Here is a 20407-nt window from a genome sequence, read left to right on the forward strand (position 1 = left end):
CATTGACTTACATTGTAAGTCAGGACGGATCCGTTCGGCTCCGCATCGTCAGACGGACACCAAAATGCTGCAAACGCTGCAAGCTGCGTTTTGGTGTACGCCTCAAAAGCGGAACGGAGACCAAACGCAGCCAAATTGAAGCATTCTCAACGGATCCTTATCCATTCAGAATGCATTGGGGCTGAACTGATCTGTTTTGGGCCGCTTGTGAGAGCCCTGAAACGGATCTCACAAGCAGATCCAGAAAAGCCAGTGTGAAAATAGCCTAAGCTGCCTGACTGAACAGAGGAAAATCCTGCTACTAGAGAAACTCAAGGCCGCACAATGAAAAAGACTCCCTTTTTAAATAAAGACCAAATGAAAAATATGATTTTTAGCTCAAAATGAGTATAAGGGACCGTGCACACAAAACGTATTTTTTTTTCCCGTTGCTTTTTTCTTCTTGCGGCCCGTATACAGAACCATTCATTTCAATGGGTGTGCAAATAATAAAATGAAATAAAATTAAAAAAAATAAAAAAAACACGGAAATGACTGCATTCCGTATGTTCGTTCCTAAAAAACAAAACAAAACAAAAAAACATATCCTATTCTTGTTACAATGGACCCGCAAAAACAACAGATGTAACACGCCACTTTATTTTATTTTGCGAATCCATGTTTTGCAGACCGCAAAATACATACGGTCTGCACATGAGCCCTAATGCAATTAGAGAAAATGCCCCCTAAATGTGTACATATCCTTTAAGCGTCTGATCGGCAAGGATCTGACTGCCGGCGCCTCCTATAGAGTTGCACAGAGTAGCAGAAGACCAACCGGAATGTGGGACTGACTATAATGGTACCAACAACGCCAGAGACGGATCAATAACCAAGTAATAAATGCAGACAGTAAGAAACACTTCAGCTGCCATTACCGGGACGGGAAGTTCATGACTGCCCTACATAAATCCAGGAGGTAAAACTTACTACGGCCTTCATTCTGCGGATCAGTATAATTACCGCGATACCATATTTATAACGTTTTCCTTGTGTTTTAACACTACAAAGCTGTGTGAGCGCTCACTCTTTGCGGGGTGACCTGTAGTGATCTTTTTATTCCAATTGTCCAGAGGCAAGTCTGTGAACGGTGATGATGCCAATCACTGACATTTAACCCCTTAGGCGGCGTTATCAATTACCTCCATAGAAACATAATGAGTCACCCATTGACCGCCGATGATTGCATGTGCAATAGGGGGACTTTACAAAATCGGCCATTTTTATTTTCTCCCGCATTTTGGGGTGCGGCGGTGCAATTTTTTTTATTGTTTATTTTCAAGGGGAATAAGTCGTTTGAATTTTTATTTATTTTTTAACAATTTTATTTTTTTCTTTCTCATCGGGAGATGCATTATGTTCATGAAGCAGAGCTGCACACAGGTCATGTGACTGATGAATGTGACATCACATGGTCTGGGCCGGTAAGCTCAATGGAGCGCTGCAGCCTTTGTAAACAGCTGATTGGCGGAGACGCTGATAGTTATACCCTCACTGATCTTACATGGAGGACCTATCCTGAGGATAGGCCACCAAATTTACTCCTTGAAAACCCCTATAAGTCTGGTTGCAGCGTTTTGCATATACGGTACACTCTGCATTATCCTACTCCCTGAGTTACGGCGCATGCAGCTGCAGCATACATGATTTTGCCGGTTGCTTTAGGAAACAGTCAGCAAGCAGGTTTTCCTGCACATAACTATCCACATAACCAAGCCCCTGTATTGCAAGAGGTCAGTGCGTTCTCCTGAGCTAGTAAGGAATGCTGGGAGACTTCAGCTCCCGTCGGTGCTGGGCTTAGTGTCTTATATATGACCAATGTTGTCCTAACAGCGAGTCCGTAAGGAAAAACTGACCCACCCCTCTCAGGAAAGTGGCATCTGGAGTCCATAAAGGGGGCATCAGACGCAGGAGGACACTTAACTTACTCTCCATCCGATTACACTCGGGGCGAGATGTAACACTGCGCGGTCCGTAAATGAAAATGGTGAATGAATTATTGATATCATGAAGAGCCCGTTGTCTGCTGACAAATCATCAATAATTCACTGCACACAGAGGGTTAAGTGTAACTACACATTTTATTTTCACCAGGACTGACATCAGCAAAGGTTTAGAGCCAGTGTTTTTCCTGTTAGACCCCAAGGTTTAGAGCCATTTCTTCTCAGTATAATTAAGGCTCTGTTCACATTGCTGCTTCCAGCGAGGTTTCATCACCTGACGGTAAGACTAGTGCCGCACCGCTGAGGTCGCCGAGGTGATGGAAACCTTGATGACCACCACTATAGGCCAACAGGCATTCGCACGGCGCTGTTTGGGTCCTTACGCATGGATGCTATAATGCAAATGTGACGATATTATAGGGGTATGCTGGCATCCACAGGATAGAGCATAGCTATACCATTGATCACAAAAACAGAGGCCCAAAAACCCCTCGGAGCATCCCAAAATGAAAGGAGCAGCAGGCTGGGCATGAGAACGGCCGCTCCATTCATCTCTATGGGAAGTCCGGAGACAGCCAGACACTGCCTGTCAGGGGTACCCGAGGATCCTAAATTAATACATCAGATCTTTATGTACCCGGCCGCAGGCATGAGGAGGGCTCAGCCTCAGTCCGCCCCTGTGCTGGGGTTCTCGTGTATAGTGTGGGTCCCAGTGGGGGTGGCCCCACTGTCACAAGGGGCGGCCCCACTGTCACAATTAATTCAGATTACACATTTTTTTTACTGACAGTTAAAATACAAAATAAAACCTTAGAAGGGCCACATTAAAGCAAGCGGGGTCTGTGAGGATTCTTTGCCCATAGCCCACCGACAACACCAGTGAGAAAAGAGACTAAAGACCCCTTGATGTACAGGTCACCTGGATCCTTCACACTGACTAGAATGGGATCTGGCTGCTTCCAGCTGGACAAAGACCGCTGCATGTAATATCAAGTCTAGACCAGCACTGTACAATAACCACCTGCATCCCGAAAGGGTTAACACCGTGCCTGGCTTTACTGCCCGCACGCTCAGGACCGGGCAGCTGCTGCCGCTGCTGTGGCTGTGCCCCCTTGGCGCGCCCGCCGCTCGCTACACGTGCTGCCGCTTTCTCAGGACGTCGCCCTCTTGTGGCGCAGAGCGGAACACAAACAAAGCTCAGCGCGCGCCTCAGAACAGGAAGCGCTTTCGGTTTTGGTTACCGACGTCACGGCCACAACGTGTTTACAACCGCCGGAGTGGAGGCAGCGAGCGCCGCCTGGTGGCCACTCCCCGCCGCAAGACGAAGGACGCTATTATTTGTCTGGAATCATTCATATTAGGCAAGGCAGGTAGGTACACGGGGAATCGGCTGTCGCGACAGTGCTGCATGTCACAGGGCTGTGGAGAGGTGCAGTCATTATACAGAGGCCGTCACACGGACAACAAGGTGAGACTGCCTTTAGCTAAGAGGGGCAACTATCCACTGGGCACGTCACTGCACCAACCCCTGGATGGCAGTGTACCAACCCCTGAGCCTGTGGGCAGAGGCCTAAACCTCCCTGCACCAGGGGGCACACACCCTGCCCCCAGCAGTCACCAAGCACACCACCACATTTCACAAGGAGTTGTATGGGAGACGCGTGCACCATTCACCCATCACAATTCATACCATGGGACCGCCATAAGGCCCTATTAGACTGCATGACTTTGGGGCCATAAGACGTCTCATTTCCGGACAAATGGCCAGTATTGGGGCATGACCACGCGGTGCGGTTGTGTTGCGGTCATGGCGCAGCCGTGCTGCGTTCAAGTACGGCCGGGGCTGCCTCGGATTAAATGCGACTGCGCGGCAGTAAAGGATGCCGTCACACATTCTGGTTTTTAGATGCCGTTTTTGAAGTCAGCAACAGGAATGGATTGAAAAGAGTAGTAGTATCTGACCTCAAAAGTTTCTTTTTTTTTTTTTTTTTTTTTATGATCCGCACCTAATGTTTGCTTTAAAAACTGCATTTGAGAACCTGAAGGTGAGGCAGCGCTCTAACTATTTGTGTAATCTGATGATAGATGCAAAACGCATTCCTCCATAGGAAAAACAACAACTGGTCTTTCTTTCTGAAGCGCGGAAATTCAGACCATTTCATTGCGTCCCTGGACCCCGTGCGCCAAAGGATAATACGTAAATATGAGCTCTTCTGTAGCCCTGGAGCAAACCTTACGATGAGATCCCAATCCGAGCACAGCTTCATTTTCCTTATAAAACCAGAAAGTTCCCTCCATGGGCAGCTCTGCCAACTGGACTGCCAACGTTACAAAGGTGCCGCAGGTTGGTAAACAAGGGTAAGTTCACATGCGACAGACATGTTGCAAACATTTCTGCGACTTGAAATCCATTTCGTAATTCTCAATGAGGTTAGAGGAACGGGGCAGTCGCGTCCATTTCTGCAGTAAATCTTCCTTTATCGTAAACCGCTAAGAAATGCTGAGAGCAAGTAACGGCGGCATTCACATAGGGAGCAGACGGCACGAGCTATGGAATATAAAAACCATCGGAGCTTATTGTGGGGATTTATCACGTGTCACATACGGCAGTTTTCTGTCAAAAACAAGTTGCGCAAAAACGCAAGACCTTTTGCGTCTCCCATCTGTTCAGAAAAAGACTAAACCACACAAAACAGCCTCGTTCAGAAAGCAATATTTTATGGGCTCAACATAAAAATGATCACTTAAAAGTAGTCATAACTTTCACTAATTACCAACTGTAAAATTGACAAACTGAAATGAACACATTGATAAGGCAACGATCTGGACACTTGTAGGTGGAACAGAACATACAGCAAGAAGGCGGCAAACTCCTCAACACGTACATGGAACAGAACAACATCAGTATGGAGTCTGCTGCAGGGTCTGCCCGACCCTTTACGTCAGAGGTCATCACTACCTGCCCTCTCACTCCAGTCTCAGCAGTGGTGCAGTAACCAGCTCCATCCGCCGCACAGCCGTGTCCTTCTGGCCCGAGGGTTAGGACTGTATGAATGGGGTATTCTGGCGGGTTAAAGTTACTCCCAACCACAGGACAATTATCAGATCGATGGGGGTCCTACCGCTGGGACCCCCAGGCAGAGGTCGCAATAACGCCTGTACAAGCGTCTGACGCTTGTTCAGGCGATTTTACTCCCTGGAAAAAGTCTAAGGTGTACCCAATATGACTTACCTTTATTAACAAACAAATGGATCCCACAGGAGGTTGCCACGCTAATAAATCGGGCAAGAAAAGAAAAATCATGTGGTCTCTAGGACCATAGCGTGTTATTGCAGCCTCCCGGCAGTGGTTAAAACTAATCTTTATTGTTTTTCAACTAAAAACACATGTAAGTCTCGGGATCAAACAATTAAAACTATCAGGAATGGGTCATACACGGGATGACAATCTATATTGTTAAACTGTGATTCACTTCTGAACAATTGTGACCCTGAAGGGTTGAAGCCGCACACTCAGTGCCCACATGCATCAATTCAAAATCACTGTGTGACCTTCCTGCCTAAAAACTGAAAGCCTGCTTCCCCAATATGACTTAGACTCTTCCCCCACATTCATGAGAGCAGCGAGCGCTGTGAACGGCACAGGCAGCCGAGCGATGCTGCTGCGGCCTGAAATACCCAATAACAAAGCTACTTACAGCAAGAAGCTTTGTTATTGGCTGAGTATTGGCACGCCAGAGCCATACAGGCAGGGGAAGCCAGCGGGAGCTGGAAGGAGGAGGGGACAGGGCTGCTGGAGCGCTAAGGAGCCCGGCCTGTCAGTCTTCAAGTAAGTGATTCCCCCCTCCCCCAATCATGGTTCCGTCCAGTCACCCAACTAGTAACCCTGCTCCCCCCCCCCCATTAGTGACCCCACTAGTGACCCTGCTCCCCCCTCCTCCCGTCACCCCACTAGTGACCCTGCTTCTCCCCCCCTCCTCCCGTCACCCCACTAGTGACCCCGCTTCTCCCCCCCCATTAGTGACCCTGCTCCCCCCTCCTCCCGTCACCCCACTAGTGACCCTGCTTCTCCCCCCCCTCCTCCCGTCACCCCACTAGTGACCCTGCTCCCCCCTCCTCCCGTCACCCCACTAGTGACCCTGCTTCTACCCCCCTCCTCACGTCACCCCACTAGTGACCCTGCTTCTCCCCCCTTCCTCCCATCACCCCACTAGTGACCCTGCTTCTCCCCCCTTCCTCCCATCACCCCACTAGTGACCCTGCTCCCCCCCTCCTCCCGTCACCCCACTAGTGACCCTGCTCCCCCCCTCCTCCCGTCACCCCACTAGTGACCCTGCTCCCCCCCTCACCCCACTAGTGACCCTGCTCCCCCCCTCCTCCCATCACCCCACTAATGACCCTGCTCCCCCCCCCCCACCCCCCGTCACCCCACTAGTAGACCCAAATGGAAAAGATATTCAGTCATGGAAAATTCGGTAACAAAAACTGTGAAGGATCCCTAAGAAATCTACCAGTCTAATACGGCCCTTACTGCGGAGCAGCTGATCGGCCGGGTGTGGGGTGTCAGACCTGCAACATTCAGATAAGGCTACTTTCACACCTGCGTTTAGGTGCGGATCCGTCTGGTATCTGCACAGACGGATCCACACCTATAATGCAAACGCTTAGATCCGTTCAGAACGGATCCGTTTGCATTACCATGAACAGTGCAAACTGATCCGTTTTGACTTTACATTGAAAGTCAATGGGGGACGGATCCGTTTGAAAATTGAGCCATACTGTTTCAACTTCAAACGGATCCGTAAGTCTGGACGGATCCGTTTGCCTCCGCACGGCCAGGCAGACAGCCGAACGCTGCAAGCAGCGTTCGGGTGTCCGCCTGCTGAGCAGAGCGGAGGACAAACGGTGCCAGACTGATGCATTCTGAGCGGATCCACATCCACTCAGAATGCATTAGGGCTGGACGGATCCGTTCGGGGCCGCTTGTGAGAGCCTTCAAATGGAACTCACAAGCGGAGCCCCGAACGCAAGTCTGAAAGTAGCCTAAGGATGAGCTATCTGGAGGACAGGCTACCACTTGTAAAGCATTAGACAACCCCCTTTAAGGGCTGATGCACACGCCTGTATGTATTTTGCGCAAAAAGTACTGATGACGTCCGTGTGCATTCCGTATATTGCGGAATGGAACAGCTGGCCCCTAATAGAACAGTCCTATACTTGTTCGTAATGCGGACAATAATAGGACAAGTTCTATTTTATTGCAGAATGGAAATACGGATATACAGAATGCAACTTCCTTTTTTTTGCGGACCCATTTAAAATTAATGGTTCTGCAAAGAAAAGAAAATACGTCTGTGTGCATGAGCCCTAAGGCTGCGTTTTCCTTCCTTCTTGAACAGTAGTAGAGGTAAAAAAAATATATACATATATACATTATTTACAGCTTCTACCTCCTGCATTACTGTATATACATATACTTTGTTTTTTACATCAAGAAGGAATAAGATCCACCAACACAGCTTTAAAGGGGTTGTCGACTTTATTTTTTTACATTGATGACCTATCCTGAGCACTGCGGTCTCTTCGGACAGCTGATGGGCAAGGGTCCCAGCAGTTAGCCCCCACTGATCAGATATTGGTGACCTATCCTGAGGATAAGTAATCAAAATAAAAAAAATTGGACATCCCATTTAATGGATTACATGTTGATCTCATCACCTTTGAGGATAAAGAATGTACTAGTAGATTGACAATACAAGACTGCTGTATAAAACGCCAGTCTAAATAAATTACCCCCATTGTGCCATACCAGAGACTATAAGCCAGAGGCTACTTCATTGTATTGGCTGGTGGTGTCCCAGCACACCTATCCCACAGCACCGAAACATTCAAGATGAAACCCTTTGAGAATATCCATGTGAGAACACATTAAGACCCAAGAATCAATTACCCCCTCTTCCATTGACAAATGCATTGAAAACTCCCAATCATGGACATTAAGAGGTACGGTATCAAACAGGACACCAGCCAGGCTGGGTTCACACGAGGTCCGGATGCGTCCCGGTGTATTGCGGCAAACCACGACTGCGATTGCGTTACGATGTTCAGTTTTTATCGCGCGGGTGCAATGTGTTTTGCACGTGCGTGATAAAAAACCGACTGTGGTACCCAGACCCAAACTTCTTCACAGAAGTTCAGGTTTGGGTTCGGTGTTGTGTAGATGTTATTATTTTTCCTTATAACATGGTTATAAGGGAAAATAATAGCATTCTGAATACAGAATGCTTAGTAGGTGATCAATTGAGGGTTAAAAAAAATATAATGACTCACCTTCTCCTCTTGATCGCGTAGTTGCCGGTCTTCTCTTTACTTTTTTAATGATGAGCTGTTGTCTAAAGGACCTGTGGTGACGTCAGATCACATGCTCCAATCATATGGTCCATCACCGTGGTGATGGACCATGTGATTGGAGCATGTGATCTGACGTCACCACAGGTCCTTTAGCCAACAGCTCATCATTAAAAAAGTAAAGAGACCGGCAACTACGTGATCAAGAAAAGGTGAGTTAATTATTTTATTTTTTTAACCCTCAATTGATCACCTACTAAGCATTCTGTATTCAGAATGCTATTATTTTCCCTTATAACCATGGTATAAGGGAAAATAATACAGTGAATAGACTGTCACCTAGCAACCATGCGTGAAAAATCGCACCGCATCCGCACTTGCTTGCGGATGCTTGCGATTTTCACTCAGCCCCATTCACTTCTATGGGGCCTGCGTTGCGTGATAAACGCACAATATAGAGCATGCTGCGATTTTCACGCAACGCATAAGTGATGCGTGAAAAATCACAGCTCATGTGCACAGCCCCATAGAAAGGAATGGGTCCAGATTCAGTGCGAGTGCAATGCGTTCACCTCCCGCATTGCACCCGCGCGGAAATCTGGCCCGTGTGAACTCAGCCTAATACAACCAGACAAATAAAACATTGCTCTTTAATTTCTACATCTGCCTTGATTGAATAATAAGCTTCCCCCATCCATTTCCAAAAAAAGAAAAAGCCTTTGCTGCATTACCTTTGCTGGATTTCGATTGCTTGTTCTTATTAGACTTCAATGCCGCCTTGGATTTTTCCTCTCTTTCTTTAAGGAGTTTTTGTACTTCATCCAAAGACATTTTGTGAAGAACCACTACAGGCTTAGCTCCTTTGTTAAGATCTTCCACAAAACCCACTTTATCAGCTTTCTGCTGCCCTTTCTGATCTGTTCGCTTAGGCTCCTGGGTGACTTTGCCATCCTTATCCCTCTTGAGTTTTGGAATGACAAAGTTTTTCAGTGTGCCCTGACTCCCACCCAACAAGTAACTTGGGAAACCTCCCTTGTTGTCCCCATGTGCCTTATTCCCCTCCACCTTGGATTTATTCCCATCGGTCCTTTTGTCATCTTTACCAGTTGGCGACCTTAATGCAGATTTATCTGTCTTTGATTTACTTGGGTCTGGTTTACTGTCAGATTTAATCCGTGGGCTTCCCGGTCTTAATTTATGCTCCCCAGAAGAAAGTCTGTCCCGTGACTCAGAATCGTGCCTGAGCTTTCGCTCAGAATTATCCTTTTTGGGAGGGTCAGACTTGTTTCCTTGTTTAGAATCCTGTTCGTTCTTGTTGAAGGACCTCAGAGACTCCGGTTTCCTGACCCTGTGACGATCAGATTCACTCTTGTCTTCAGATTTCTGTTTTGGATTTTCAGGATCTCGCTTTGAAGATTCACGACCTGGTCGCCCATCCACTTTCGGCTTAGCGGCATCAGAGCGACTTTCAGACTTGACCCTAGGAGAATCGGGCTTTGAATCTGTTTTATTTTTGGATGAATCTGGTTTCTTGTCGGATGAGAGTCTGATTGAGTCTTTTCTGTTATCATGTTTGTGTTTGGGCGTCTCTGGGCGACTGTCACTTTTCTGTCTAGTCAATATCGTACGCTCATCACTTTTTTGTCTATGGCCTTCTTGTCGGGCATCACTTTTCTGCTTAGGTGTTTCGGGTCGGCCTTCACCCTTTTGCTTAGGTGTATCAGGTCTATCGTTTTTATGCTTCGGTGTTTCTGGGCGCCCATCACTTTTCTGTTTTGGATTATCAGAGCGTCCATCAGTCCGCTGCTTGGGCGTATCGGACCTCCCATCACCTTTCTGTTTTGGCTGCTCAGCCTTTTGTTTGGCTTGCTCTGGTTTGCTGTCGCCCTTCTGTCTGGTCTCCCGCCTTGACTCAGGTTTTTGTTTGGAAGTGTCCGATTTGCCTTCACTACGCTGTTTTGGAGTACTTGGCTGCTGTTTCTGCTCCTGTTTGTCATCATCTTTATTAGAGTCACTGACACTTTCATTGGGTGTCTCTCCCTCCTGGTTGTCACACGGCTTGGTGTCATTTGACTCTGCCTTTACATCCTCAGTTACCTCATCTGTTTTACTCTCCATCTTGTTGTCCTCACAACTTTGCTCGCTTTCTTCAGGCTTTGCCTCGCTTTCTTCAGGCTTTGCCTCGCTTTCGCCAGGCTTCGTCTCGCTTTCGCCAGGCTTCGTCTCGCTTTCGCCAGGCTTCGTCTCGCTTTCGCCAGGCTTTGTCTCGCTTTCGCCAGGCTTCGTCTCGCTTTCGCCAGGCTTCGTCTCGCTTTCGCCAGGCTTTATCTCGCTTTCTCCAGGCTTTGTCTCGCTTTTGCTCTCTTCACAAACTTTAGGATTTCCAACACCCTCAGGGGTCTCCGCTTTGATGTCACATGGGTTGCCCTCTTTCAGCGACTCCTCCGGCACAAGGTCACCTGGATCTTTAGTAGGTGTGCTTATGACGGATTGCTCAGGATGCTCAGTTTCTGACGTCTTTCTTGGAGTCCCTGGATTGTTTTCCGATGTATTTTTATGAACTCCCATAGGGTCTTCAGGAGGCACAGAAACAATTCCATCATTACAATGTTTTGCTTCTTCAGATTTCTTTGCCGAGTCTGAGTCCTGAGTTGCAGTTGCCTGAGAGTCCCCTCTGCCAGCATGCAGAAGATCAATGCTAACCATTAAAGCTGGCCGTGACCCATTTCCTGTAGCACTTGTCTCCTGGGAAGCTGGTCTGTTTCCCCCAGTAGCACCTCCAGCTTCTAATGGATAGGAATCTTGCTTCCTCTTCTTTAAAGGTTTATCTGCGAATTGACAAAAACTGGTTTAAAATGGAGAACTCCAGATATTGTTTCATTCATTTTTAGCACTGGCAAATTCAGCTTTACCAAGACAAATTACGTTTTTTTAAATCACTTTTTACACCTGTAGATTACCTCTAATGCATCTTTTTAAACACCTCGATTAGGGTCCATTCACACATCCGTATGGGTTTTGCGGATCCACAAAACACAGACACCGGCAATGTGCGTTCCGCATTTTGTGGACATAGTGTGGCCCCAAAAAAATGTATGGATCCGCAATTCCGTTGCGCAAAATGCGGAACCGAATTGCGGACGTGTGAATGGAGCCTTAAAGTGTTTCATTTTGCATACTTTGCTTACACCCCGAGTCTCAGTGATGTAAAAGATATATATTTCAAAAAGATTGGATAATATTTAGAGGTTGCACACTTTGATCAGTTTTGCAAAAGTAGGCAAATTTTTTTTTGATTTTTCAATATTAATTACTTTTATTGGGAAAACTAGAAATCACAAACTTATAATATTAAAACTAGACACTAAGATTAATACGTAGTACGGTGGGCAAAACGTGTTAGATTAATCAACTTTGAACGATGCAATTCCTTCTTTTGTTAGCTTGGTGACGACTTTACTGTGATGTTTTACTTCCCTCAACAAGAATTGTTTTTGTTGTTCGTCCCTGACCGATTCGTTAGACTTTTTTTATCAGAGCGATTCCTCTTTCTGCGGTATCAATGACCACCTTAAGAGCGTTCACATGGCTTCTTAGAGAATCACTGCAGTATTCTGTCACGTTGTGGATCCCAAACAATTCAAAGAACGTCTTTGTTTTATTAGTAACAAAATGGCTCATGTCTTTTCCTTTAAAAACTAGGTTTTCACCCTCTAATAGTTTCATTTTCTTTTTCTTTGCAGGTTTGGTTTCTAAATTTTTTGTCCTATTTTCCTTAACAGCCTGACTAATACGTTCGTCCAAAAAAGCCAATCCTACGTTTGTTTCTGACAGATACCAAAAGGTGTCTCTTAGCAACTGTGAGAGCACTTTTTTTTACGTCTGCATCTGGGTAAGTGCTCAGGAGCTGGAGCATGTCCAAATCATTCTTTGGAGCCCATCGACTTACAATTGCCTTGTGCAAAAAGCGAACATATATGAAGCTGATAAAATGTGCAACCCGAGGAATATTCAACTGTTTAGTGAAGAGGACAATATTAAGTGCATATATTGCCTTTGCCATCCACCTTGCTTGATGCAGAGCCCCTGGGATCCTGAAACTAAAGTCGTTATTAGACCAACCTCCTAGGTACAGGAGTGAGAGTAGTAATAAAAGTGATCAATATGTGCAACCCCTAAATATTATCCAATATTCTTGAAATTTAGCATATATATCTTTTACATCACTGAGTCAGGGTGTAAGCAAAGTCATATGAAAAAAGATTTAGAGAAGTTATTCACAAGTATGCAAAACAAGGTACCAATTCATGAAAGGATTACAACAAATTATCATTATATTAGGTCTGAAAAGTCTACAAAAATACTCAGCATGGTAAAGTAAAAATCAGGTACCACTACATTTTGCAATGAAAACATTTCCAAAGCTGGCTGTCAAATTAGCCAAAGAGGACGAGAAAATGTTCTGCACTGACAAATGTCGGATAAATGCAAAATAAAGCGTGTGGTGTGTAGCACTTCCTGGAGAAGAACATGCTCTTACTATGTACAGTTTACTAGACAGTGCTAATTATACAAATTTTAGTTTTTCATATTTTTAGTCCCCTCAGGGGACTTCAGCACGCTGATAGCTTACCATAGACTACAATACTATTGTAGCCTATGGGAATTTTCTGCACTGCCTATTATAGGGAATCTGGCAGCAGGTACATCATTATAAATCCAACTTACATGAAAGATGCATGCTCATCAGTACTTTGCAATGGTGGCCCCTTTGTGTAGAACTCAGCGTCTTTGTTTTATGTTAATTAGCCTCTGGGTGCGACAAGGATGGTGTGGTTGCGCCTCAGGCTCCACGCCGTTCCAATACCTGCTCGCCCAAACCATTTTAAGTAACAGGGCCAGGCAGTGAAGATGTACAGTACTCAACGCCTGGCCCTGAAGTCTCATGGGATGGAGCTCCCAGCGGTCTCCATCCCTGTACAGCGAGCGCACCGAACGCACTGCAGTCAGACCGTGCTTGGCCCTGTCATTCAAAGTGGTGGGGGGAATGGAAAGGAATAGAGCCTGAGGTGCAACAGCACCACCCTCTTCGCACCTAGGGGCTAATTAGCATAACATAAAAATGTTGACGTCTACACAATGGAGCCACATATTTAACCCCTTAACGCCCAGAGCATCTCCGCGGCAGGAGTCCGGCAGTCAGCGATAGCCGTACCCCTGCTGTATGCTCCTGCATCGGTAAAATCACAGATGCCGGCGCATTAACCCCTGCACGGCCACGGTCAGCGCTGACCTCGTCACGTGCGATGTCCGTGCAGGGAGGAAGCAGCCATCGAGTCCCCGCACTGCTGTGACGGGGACCAGATGCAGGGAAGGCAGCCCGATGCCTTCCTAAGGCATCATGGCTGCCTTCCGGGAGAGCCTGTGAGATCCAACCCCTGGATCTCACAGGCAAGCAGGCTGTAAGTGTATTAATGTCAGTAATACACTTACAGCCAATGCATCACAATACAGAAGTATTGTAATGCATTGTAAAGGGGATCAGACCCCCAAAAGTTGAAGTCCCAGAGTGGGACAAAAAAAATTGAGTGAAATAAAATAATTATAAAAAGTTAAGGGGAAAAAAAAAAATACGTCTTTCGCAAAATAAAGGAAAATTGAAAAAAAAATTAAGTAGACATATTAGGTATAGCTGCGTCCATATCGACCGGCTCTATAAAAATATCACATGACCTAACACCTCAGGTGAACACCGTAAAGTGCAACACCAAGCGATCAAAAAAGCATATGCCCCCCAAAATAGTACCAATCTAACAGTCACCTCGCCTCGCAAAAAAATTAGCCCCTACCTAAGACAATCGCCCAAAAAATAAAAAAAACTATGGCTCTCAGACTATGGAGACACTAAAACATGATTTTTATTTTTGGGTTCAAAAATGCTTTATTGTGTTAAAAGTAAAAAAATAAAAAAAAGTAGACATATTAGGTATCGCCGCATTAATAACAACCTGCTCTATAAAAATAGCAAATAACCTAACCCCTCGGGTAAACACCATAAAAAAAAAAAGTGTCAAAATAGCCATTTTTGTCACCTTACATCACTAAAAGTGTAATAGCAAGCAATCAAAAAGTCATATGCACCCCCAAAATAGTGCCAAACAGTCATCTCATCCCGCAAAAAAAATCTAGGTCTCAGACTATGGAGAAAAGACACTAAAATATGATTTTTTCATTTTTTTCCCCCCAAAAATGCTGTTAGTGTAAAACAAATAAAAGTATACATATTTGGTATTGTCTTGTCCATAACAACCTGCTCTATAAAAATACCACATGATCTAACCTGTCAGATGAACATTGTAAATAACAAAAAATAAAAACGGTGCCAAAACAGCTATTTTTTGTTATCTTGCCTCACAAAAAGTGTAATAGAGCAACCAAAAATCATATATACCCTAAAATAGTACCAACAAAACGGCCACCTTATCCCGTAGTTTTTTTGGCGTTTCTACTCTAGGGGTGCATCAGGGGTGCTTCAAATGTGACATGGCAGCTTAAAATTATCCCAGTGAAATCTGCCTTTTAAAAACCGTATGGCATTCCTTTCCTTCTGCACCCTGCCGTGTGCCCGTACAGCAGTTTACGACCACATATGGGGTGTTTCTGTAAACGACAGAATCGGGGCAATAAATATGGAGTTTTGTTTGGCTGTTAACCCTTGCTTTGTTACTGGAAAAAATGGATTAAAATGGAAAATCTGCCAAAAAAGTGAAATTCTGAAATTTTATCTCCATTATCTTTTAATTCTTGTGGAACACCTAAAGGGTTAACAAAGTTTATAAAAATCCGTTTTGAATATCTTTTAATTCTTGTGGAACACCTAAAGGGTTAACAAAGTTTATAAAAATCCGTTTTGAATACCTTGAGGGGTGTAGTTTCTAAAATGGGGTACATTTTGGGTGGTCTCTATTATGTAAGCCTCACAAAGTGACTTCAGACCTGAACTGGTCCTCAAAAAGTGGGTTTTGGAAATGTTCTGAAAGATTTCAAGATTTGCTTCTAAACTTCTAAAAAATAAAATGGCATTCACAAAACTGATTTAAACATGAAGTAGACATATGGGGAATGTAAACTAATAACTATTTTTGGAGGTATTACTATCTCTTATAAAAGTAGAGAAATTTAAAGATTTGCAAATGTTTCCAAATTATTGGTAAATATGGTATTTTTAAAAAAAATAAAAATTTTATTTTTTGACTTAATTTTACCACTGTCATGAAGTACAATATGTGACGAGAAAACAATCTCAGAATGGCCTGGATAAGTAAAAGCTCTTTAAAGTTATTACCACATAAAGTGACACGTCAGATTTGCTAAAAATGGCCTGGGCAGAAAAGGTGAAAAATGGCTGGGTCCTGAAAGGGTTAAATAGGACCAAGACCAATACAAAGTACTGATGTGAGTTGCACCCTTATGTAAGTTGGATTCATAAATCTGTATCTGGGAACAGATTGCCTGACATACTACACTGCAGTCAATGACTGACCTTCCTCGGTGACGTGTCCCCAAGAGGCACGTGACCTGGCAGTGGCATGCCATTTGGAAACACATCAAGGTTGAGGCCAGTCATTGGCTGTGGTGTATACGACCCTGTCTGTGCAGGACGTTTACATACAGAGACCAGAAAAAATGTGAAGGCAGTTCAGAACCGAGCGGAGGTGAGTAGGCAAGTAATCTTCCTTTTACACAAAACAAGATAATGTTGGACCCCCCCCCCATTTAAGGGATTAAAGTGGTATTCCCATCACAGACAATGGGGGCATATCGCTAGGATCTGATCGCTGCTCCCACCTCTGGGACCCACACCTACACTGAGAACATGAGTGGGAGCCGACGGAAATAGCCGAACCAGCTCCCCCATTTTCAGCGGCCCCATAGAAATGAACGGAGGGCGGCTGCACATGCAAGAGCACCCTCCTCAACCCATTCTCAGTGTAGGTTTGGGTCCCACTGATCAGACACAATGGAGGCATATCCTAGCGATATGCTCCCTTTGTCTATGATGGGAAAACCCCATTTAAGGTTCCATTCAGAGAGATGATGTTCCTGTTCCAGTGCAGTCAATAAAGTTATTCACACATTAGCTTTTTTAAGTGGACTGTGGATCCTAACAAAATATGTTTAAAACAAACAAAAAAAATAAATAATTTACAGCGTGTCTTATTCTGATCAGAGTTTCAGATCACCATAGCCAATGCTATGGTGCAGTCTGATATTTCCTTGGACTGCACCCAAAGTGCTTGGGGGTGCCAGTATGAATGTATTGGCTGCAGTTTGGGGGTGAATACCCCCCCAAACCTGCATACAGCCTACAGATGATCTTCAGGATGCCTACATAATAGCACTACAGACTAAACTATTTCATACAGCTGAAAAAGGTATACTTAAAAAAAAAAAAAAAAAGGACACTCTTTCACCCTTCATCAGGTTGATGTATACGTGCCAGGAACTTTACGAGGACATGTAGCAACTGGATATGCAAACGCAGTGTAAGCTCAGCCTTACTTTTAGCATTTAATATATGGCTATCCTTTTTACTTATCCGAAATTTCCACGTGAAGTCACAAATCAATTTGCCATTCCTTCAAGTAACTACAATGTCCATGTTACCTTTATCCTGAACTTCTTTTGAAAAGCGTTCTCTCTCAATGGCAGATTCCCGTTCTATCCTCTCTATTTCCGCCAGAGCATCCAGTTCAACTTCGTCATATGGCGTTATGTTTCCTGTTTGTTGGGTTTGTGACTGAGCCACGGGAGGTTGAGACGGTTTTGCAGTTGCAGACGTGTTGGGCTGTAGGACGGGCACTTGCAGGAATTCATTCTGCTCTTGGAAACAAGCAGCAGCGTTTAAAGGACGATTTACGTCTTGTGGAGTGACTGGCGTTTTTGATGCATGCCCAGGATACTGCACATTGAATGAGGAGTCACCCTCCGAAACGTTACTGTTCTCCATGCTGGAGAGAATGTCTCCCTGCTGGTCCATTTCTGAAGATCTTACACGTGACAGTCTTAATGTGAGTTTGGTAGAGTCCTTGGAGGGAGAACTAATGATGTCATACATTGCTGACTTTTCACTCGACTCCTTCTCATCTTTGCTCGTCTTTAACTTTTTCTGTCTTTTTAGCTTTCTGTCAGGGGAGTCCAGCAAAATATCAGGAGGAGCATCTCTCGGAGAGGTGTAGGGAGGAGGTTGCGACTGAAGAATTAATGATCTTGATCCTAAAGAAGCGTAAATGACAAGTGATTAGGATATGATGTATGAAATGATTATACATGCATAAAGCACAGCACATTTCATACTGTATATTTCAGAGCATCTAATGCAAACCAATATTACATTAAATCCTCATGGGAGCTTTAATTAAATTACACCTTATTTTTAAAACCATTTTTTCAAGAAACTGTACTGCACAAATGTGTCTAAGGCTACTTTCACATCTGTGCTTTTCCTTTCCGGTATGGAGATCCATCATAAGGGACAAAATTTAACTGAACGGAAAATGTACCAGAATGCAATCCATTCTGTTCGGTTGCGCTCCTATGCTGGACAGTAAAACACTGCCAGCAGCATTTTTGAGTGTGTCATGGGATGCGAAGCAAGACAGATCTGGCATGAAAGAGTTTAAGTCAATGGTGCCGGATGCGTTTTCTCGGACACAAAAGAAATCGGATCCAGTACCCATTGACTCAGGCTACTTTCACACTTGCGTTTGGTGCGGATCCGTCTTGTATCTGCACAGACTGATCCGCACCGATAATGCAAACGCTTGTATCAGTTCACAACAGATCCGTTTGCATTATTCATAAAAAAAAAAAGTCTAAGCCAAAAGGGATCCGTCTTGACTTACATTGGAAGTCAATAGGGAACGGATCAGTTTTCAATTGCACCATATTGTGTCAGTGAAAAACTGATCCGTCCCCATTGACTTACATTGTAAATCAGGACGGATCCGTTTGGCTCTGCATCGTCAGACAGTCACAAAAACGCTGCAAGCTGCGTTTTAGTGACAGTCTAAAAAAAAAAAAACGCAACGGAGACCAATCGCAACCAAATTGATGCATTCTGAACGGATCCTTATCCATTCAGAATGCATTGGGGCTAAACTGATCCGTTTTGGGCCGCTTGTGAGAGCCCTAAAAACGGATCTCACAGGCGGACCCAGAAACGCCAGTGTGAAAGTAGCCTTACAATGGTTTTAGTGGCACGGCTACTTTAGAGATAGTACAACCGGACCCGTTCTTAACGGATGCAGCCGTTTGTATTATCCTAAAAGAAGTGTTTTTGCTGATCGATGACTGATCCAGAAAAAACACAGATGTTAAAGTAGCCTAAGAGGTTTGTCTGTGGGTGTTCAGTTGGACATTGCCCAGCAGTTTATGATATATATATATAAAATCACACCTCATTCCAAGGAGATCTTTTGCTCTTTATTCAAGCGATATTGTGATCTCAGACCACCCGTTTAAGGAGCGATGACTTCTTTACTGGGTTTGTCTTTTCCCTAAATTATGTTATATGACACACAGGGAAATATTAGAGTGTCAAAATTTACCTTTCGGTGTTCCTTCGCTTCCAGCAGGAGAGCACACTGACTGTGGGGATCGTAGAGGAAATGAGGCAGCATTCCTTATTGAAGAATCACTATCCTGTGAACAAAGAACAGAAATGTTTAAATTAAAATACATGTGCAAAATTTTTTTAATTATCCAAAGAAACTAGCACATGAAAGGGAATGCAGTTCTTAGTTGGACCGCTAGAGATGGATTTGTTCCTCCAGATTGGTACAAGGTAATAATCTCTCAAAAAAACATTCCATGTTTACAATGTAATATGACCATTTGCTGAAGTAGTGTAAAGCACTTCAACACCAGGTTACACGGCGTGAGTACACATAGGGGTACATTTATAATGAGGGTAATATTTGAAGTCAGTGATACGTTGGCATACTTTGTGCCAAATTTCAGAAGTCGCATTGTCTGTAACTATGTCTGATAAAGATAAAGTTTATCTTTAAACGCAATACTTGTGTAGAAATGCTACTCCAGTTGTTTTACACTCCCCCCCCATGGAGTGAGTGTGCTACATTTTATTTATTATTTTAGGGTTTTTTCAGAAAGTCACAGTGATTAATCTGGAGAGTAACAAATTTACATAATTACCCATGCAAGCTTTCCCACCCACTTTCAAAAACAGGAGAGGGGGATTTAAATGCAAAAAGAAAGTCGTAAAATATTAGGCAAGTAACCTCCAAAAAGTCACAAAGCCCATTTTTTTAAGACAAACCTGGAGTGCAGGATGTGAAAATGCCCCATAAGGCCTCATGCACATGGACTGCAAATTGCGGTCCGCAAATGCACAGGCACGACCGTAGGGCTGCCGCTTGCGAACTCTGACCAATTCACTTTTTTTGTGGTGCAGAGGCAGACAGACAGAAATACCACGGAAGCACCGTTCCACACCGACCTTCCGAATTGCGGACCCATTCAAGTTAATGGGTTTGCATCAGTGATGCGGGGAGCATAAGGCCGGACCTGCTGTTTGCGTCCCACAATACAGCCACAGCCGGGCAACGGCCGTGTGCATGAGGCCTAAGGTTTATACTATGCAACGTATATCTTCACATTTTCACATTAAAGCAGCTACTCTGAAAACACATGTAGACGCTGTACTGCTCTGGAGTCTGCACTTAAAGGGGTTGTCTCACTTCAGTAAGTGGCATTTATCATGTAGAGAAAGTTAATATAAAGCACATACTAATGTATTGCAATTGTCCATATTGCTTCCTTTGCTGTCTGGATTCATTTTTCCATCACATTATACACTGTTCGCTTCCATGGTTACAGACCACCCTGCAATCCAGCAGCAGTGGTTGTGTTTGCACACTATAGGAAAAAGAGTCAGCCTCTCTGGTGGCTGGGACCATGGGAGCGCATATAGGCTAGCGGTTTTTCCTATAGTGTGCAAGTACGACCACCATTGATGGATTGCAGGGTGGTCTGTAACCATGGAAACGAGCAGT

General features: G+C 44.6%; 1 protein-coding gene across 2 annotated transcripts in view; it reads right to left on the reverse strand.

Moving 5' to 3' along the window:
* Positions 1–20407, reverse strand: part of NIPBL (NIPBL cohesin loading factor) — a 124749-nt gene that overhangs the window by 38824 nt on the left and 65518 nt on the right. For both annotated transcript variants that reach the window (XM_044295229.1, XM_044295230.1), the window contains exons 8-10: positions 18941–19034; positions 16998–17606; positions 9062–11158 (exon numbers count right to left, since the gene is read on the reverse strand). In XM_044295229.1, the coding sequence (XP_044151164.1) occupies positions 9062–11158; positions 16998–17606; positions 18941–19034 (2800 nt within the window). The remainder of the gene's footprint in view (positions 1–9061; positions 11159–16997; positions 17607–18940; positions 19035–20407) is intronic.

This window comes from Bufo gargarizans, chromosome 5 (genome assembly GCF_014858855.1).
Source record: "Bufo gargarizans isolate SCDJY-AF-19 chromosome 5, ASM1485885v1, whole genome shotgun sequence".
NCBI lineage: Eukaryota > Metazoa > Chordata > Amphibia > Anura > Bufonidae > Bufo > Bufo gargarizans.